The sequence below is a fragment of the Lithobates pipiens genome, unplaced genomic scaffold, assembly GCF_037356315.1.
Source record: "Lithobates pipiens isolate NorthernLeopardFrog02 unplaced genomic scaffold, aLitPip1_a1.2 Scaffold_1, whole genome shotgun sequence".
NCBI lineage: Eukaryota > Metazoa > Chordata > Amphibia > Anura > Ranidae > Lithobates > Lithobates pipiens.
Genome location: NW_027507685.1, coordinates 182,119,517 through 182,124,516, shown reverse-complemented (window position 1 = coordinate 182,124,516; position 5,000 = coordinate 182,119,517). Strand labels below are relative to the sequence as shown.

The 5,000-nt window shown below is 32.8% G+C and overlaps 1 protein-coding gene across 1 annotated transcript in view; it reads left to right on the top strand.

The window, feature by feature from the left end:
* LMX1B (LIM homeobox transcription factor 1 beta) overlaps positions 1-5,000 on the top strand; it is a 252,630-nt gene that overhangs the window by 536 nt on the left and 247,094 nt on the right. The window contains exon 2 of the mRNA XM_077478986.1: positions 3,060-3,246. Coding sequence (XP_077335112.1) covers positions 3,060-3,246 — 187 coding nt within the window. The remainder of the gene's footprint in view (positions 1-3,059; positions 3,247-5,000) is intronic.

Sequence of the window (5,000 nt, the reverse complement as noted above, 5' to 3'; positions counted from 1 at the left end):
GTCAGCTCTTCTGTCTAGTAAATCATGTCTAGATGTTGCATGCTTCAGAAATTCCAAAACGATAGACTACACTCACACTACACTGAGCCTACTACAGGAACTCATTACATTAGGGTTTCTGGGACAGTTATCACACACCTTACAATCTTATTACACAACCTCCTACAACAAATATGTGGTGTATGTGCCTGCATGATTGGATACAAACTGCATAGTTTAGGCAGCTCGTCTTATTACATCGTTTTCAGGAATTGCAATATCAGATTGGAAAGTGAATGGTGAGCCTAAGACCCCATACACACTATACAACTTTTGTTGTCTGATTTCCTTTAGATTTACCAAAACCATGTAGTGCAAGGGCCTGCCTTATTGCATACAAATTGAAACTCTAAGGTTTGACCTCATATTATATGGTTTTGTTAAATCTAAAGGGAAAAAAAAAAAACTAAAGACAATTGTATAGTGTGTATCCAGCTTTAGGCTGTATTGTATATATTATACAATTTTCTAACAATGTTCTGTCCAACTTATGTACAATTTCCTTTAGATTTACCTTCAACTATGTAGTGCAAGGGCCTTCCTAATTGGACACAATTGAAAGTGTTTTGTTTTGACCTCATAGTATATGGTTTTTGGTAAATCTAAAGGAAAGTTGTACAAGAAAATTGTATAATGTATGGACAGCTTTACACACATTTTCCTTTTCCATTCAATCTCTCCTGATAGGAATAACCAATCGATAGTTGACAATCCAATCGATCGATGGGCCATACACAGAGAAGTGGATTTCGATCGATAGTTGGGCGATAAAACTATATAAAATTGTGAATCGTATTTCTGTTTCCATCATGCAATCTCCTAATCTGATCGATCGAAATACGATCAGATTTAGAACCAAAGGATTTTGGCGCTGCCAATCGGTTCAAAACAATCGTTAATTTTCCACCTCAGCCAATCAGATCTAAATCGATAGGAAGGAAAACTATGACTGATAATTTTCCACCCTGACCGATTTGATCATTTTGATTGAATCACACATTGATTGGATAATAAAATCGAAACATGTATAGCCACCATTACAATAATATAATATAAAATAGCCTAAATACATAATAACCTAAGAGAAAACAACATAACCTAATATAAAATAAAACAAAATAGCAAATGCAAGTAGCAGTTATCTTCTGTCAAGCTACACTTTGTACAGATACAAAGTAACTTTTCTATAGTTTGTTCAGCACCATACAATACATAGCTAAAATACTAATAAAACAATCTAAATTAAATACATACTAAAAACATTGTAGTGTGTAAACACTTTAAATTAAATATATGCTAAAACAATGCAGTGACATCCCCTCTAAGCAAGCACAGTATGTATAGCCAATGTTTCCATATATATGCTTTAATACAAAATACTTCTGTACTGTAATGTAAAAATTACTATTTATTTTTATGGGCTTGGATAACTGCATTATTACATCTGCCCTAAATAAGAAACATATGTAACTCTGCAGTATATATAAAATGAAGGTTAGATACATATTGATATAGATATGTATATTTTGAAAATAAAACAATACCAGTGGTATTTTGGTATATATTATTATTATTATTATTATTAGATAATAAGTAAAACAAAGCAGCCAGGATACATAGCTAAGTCAATCTGTAGGTCTCTGTTATATTGGGGTTATTATTTACATTACATACATATACAATACATTGTTTTATACATGACTGTAACTTTCTGTTACAGTTGAAAGCAAAATAACATGTTATCTAACTTGCAGATACATATCTGTAGGTTTATTATTATAGAGTATTAATGCACTTAAATGTACATCAGTAATGCTCAATAAGGCCATTCTGGTAAGATATTATCATTCACATTTGCTGTATTTACATCAGGAGGACTAATATATTGTTATATGACAGGTATAGGGGAAAAAAGTAACTGCCTTGTTGAAAAAAACATCCCTACAGGTTATACAAAAGAATATTTTTTTTTGTGTTAAGAACATACACAGTTTACATTGTATATAGGGAGATTTGCAGCATTACAGTATGGAAAGAGTCGAGACAGTTGTTTTAGGAAAAATAAAATAAAACATAATACAGTGCTGTTTACATACACAAGTTATGTGTGTGTGTATATATATATATATATATATATATATATATATATATATATAGAGAGAGAGAGAGAGAGAGAGAGAGAGATTGTATTATTAAAATATAGTAATACAATATATTATTATTATTTAAAAAAAAATTATATTTATATATATATATATATATATATATATATATATATATATATATATATATATATATATATATATTGTATTATCATTATCATATTATTAATAAATATATATATATATATATATATATATATATATATATATATATATATTTTTTTTTTTTTTTTTTTTTTTTTTAACGTAATACTATTTGTATAGTATTGAGTTTAATTGACGACAATGGATACACATAAGGTTTTGATCTGCTGCAAGACTTGTGGTAGGTATAATGACATCTGAGAGATAAGCATGTCACACACGTGTTTTATCTATCTATCTATCTATCTATCTATCTATCTATCTATCTATCTATCTTAAATTGATATCTTATTGAGCATTTACTGATACACAATGATACATCAATTGATACACACGAGGCTTTAATCTGTCCTGAGTGAACTTTTAGTAGTTATAATAACATATTTTAGGGGATAAGCCTGCTACACACGTGATAGATAGCTAAGCTATAGCTCTATATATACCATATATATCTATAGCTATAGATAGATAGATAGATAGATAGATCGATAGATAGATAGATAGATAGATAGATAGATAGATAGATAGATAGATAGATAGATAGATAGATAGATAGATATTTCATTGCTAAATTTCTTCAGCTCCAGTGAATACACAAGGCTTTGATCTACTGTGTGGACTTTTGGTAGGTATAATGGCATCTAATTCTGATCTTCCAGTATGATGTGACCACCACCATTGATCATAGGTGTCCTGTGTCCCCCCCCCCCCCAGGCTCAGAGTGCCAGCACCAGGCAGTGTGCGAGGGTTGCCAGCGACCCATCTCAGACCGCTTTCTGATGAGGGTGAATGAGTCGTCCTGGCATGAGGAATGTTTGCAGTGTACAGTATGTCAGCAACCTCTCACCACCAGCTGCTATTTCCGGGACAGAAAGCTCTTCTGCAAGCAAGACTACCAACAGTAAGCAAGTTTCATGTCTATTACCTGATATATACATGTGGTACAAGGTATTATAACTTTCAGCCCAGCCACTGATTGCACATGGGCAACAGCTTGGCATGCACCAGTGTCCATGGCACCTGGGCATTTACACTCTGTGAATCAGCTTCTTTTTGTTGCCATACTGACCTTAAGACTATTATTACTGGTTTTATGCTCTACATAGGTAAAGTATATTACCTATAAGGTAAAAGATACTACAACTTTCAGTCCATCAATTGCTGTCAGCCTGGCAGCAACCTGGCACTAGGGTCCATAGCACCTAGGCATTTCCATTCGGTGAATCAACTTCTTTCTCGTTGACATGACGACTTCGATTTTTATTGCTAGTGTTATGTTCTATCCTACATAGGCATAGGCAATGTATATATATATATCGGTACTACAACTTCCAGCGCAGTCACTGCTCATCAGAAGTACCAGGGCACCAACCTGGTACCAGGGTCCATGGCAGTGGCACCCGGCTATTTCCACTCTGTGAATTATCTTCTTGTCCAATGACCTAATGACTTCCACTTTTATTGCTAGTGACCTGTTCAATCCTGCATTATTACTATATGCACCGACAAAAAAAAAAAGGTACTACAACTTCCAGCACAGTCACTGCTTTCACATTTCTCAGAAGTACCAACATGGCACCAAGGCCCATGGCACCGTGCAACTTCCACTCTGTTAATCAACTTTTCTCACCTTGACATATTAATTGCTATGCTCTTTCCTATATACGCGTGTTATATAACACAATCAACACGATTTTTTAGGACATTTTTTGGAAAACAACTATCTCAGTGTGTCTTTTCCCTGATCTACATAACTTCACTTTCTATTAATGAGCAGAGTGAATGATTGAAATTCAGCCTAGGATAATGGGAGGGAGGGAGGTAGATCTCTCAGATAAACAGTCTATTGTTCTGTAGTCTGATTCGGCTGTAGAGCTCTATTTGTTCACCTGCATCCCTGAGCGGGGCATTCACCAGCAGGTTTTACCTACAGATGGAGGAAAAAATGAGGTATAATGAAATTATAGACATATAAAATAATTATATATAATATCATATATACAAAAACAATACATTTATAAATAAAGAAGAAGGCCGGGACATTCAATACATGTGTATGTACATAACGTTCAATGATATATCATACACAGGCAAATTAATTATTAATAATAATAAAAACATATATATATATATATATATATATATATATATATATATATATATATATATATATATATATATATATATATAATATTCTATTTTATGTGTGTGGCAACAGCACACAGCAAATCCATTGAAAGTAAATTAGTAGTAGTATACAGAACACAGGAAATATCCATTGAAAGTATATGTTTAGTAGTAGTAGTAGTATACAGAACACAGGAAATATCCATTGAAAATATATTATTATATTATATATATTTACTCAAGGTTCCCATTCTAATCCAGTTAAAAAAAAAATATTTGAAAGTTATGTGAAAGTTGTGTGAAAATAAATAAATAGACCCCCTCCAGTCCTACTTTATATGGTAAAAGCCCCTGTGCTATATATTTCCTCCCATGGGACATTAAACATCAGCGATGTCTTCGCCACACTCAAAAAGTTAACTGTGGCCGAATTTGAATGTTTATGACACCTGCTCTGCCATTGTCTATAGATAAATAATCATATCACGGCAGGAGATCAGAGGATAGAAGGATAGTTCTGTATTCTAC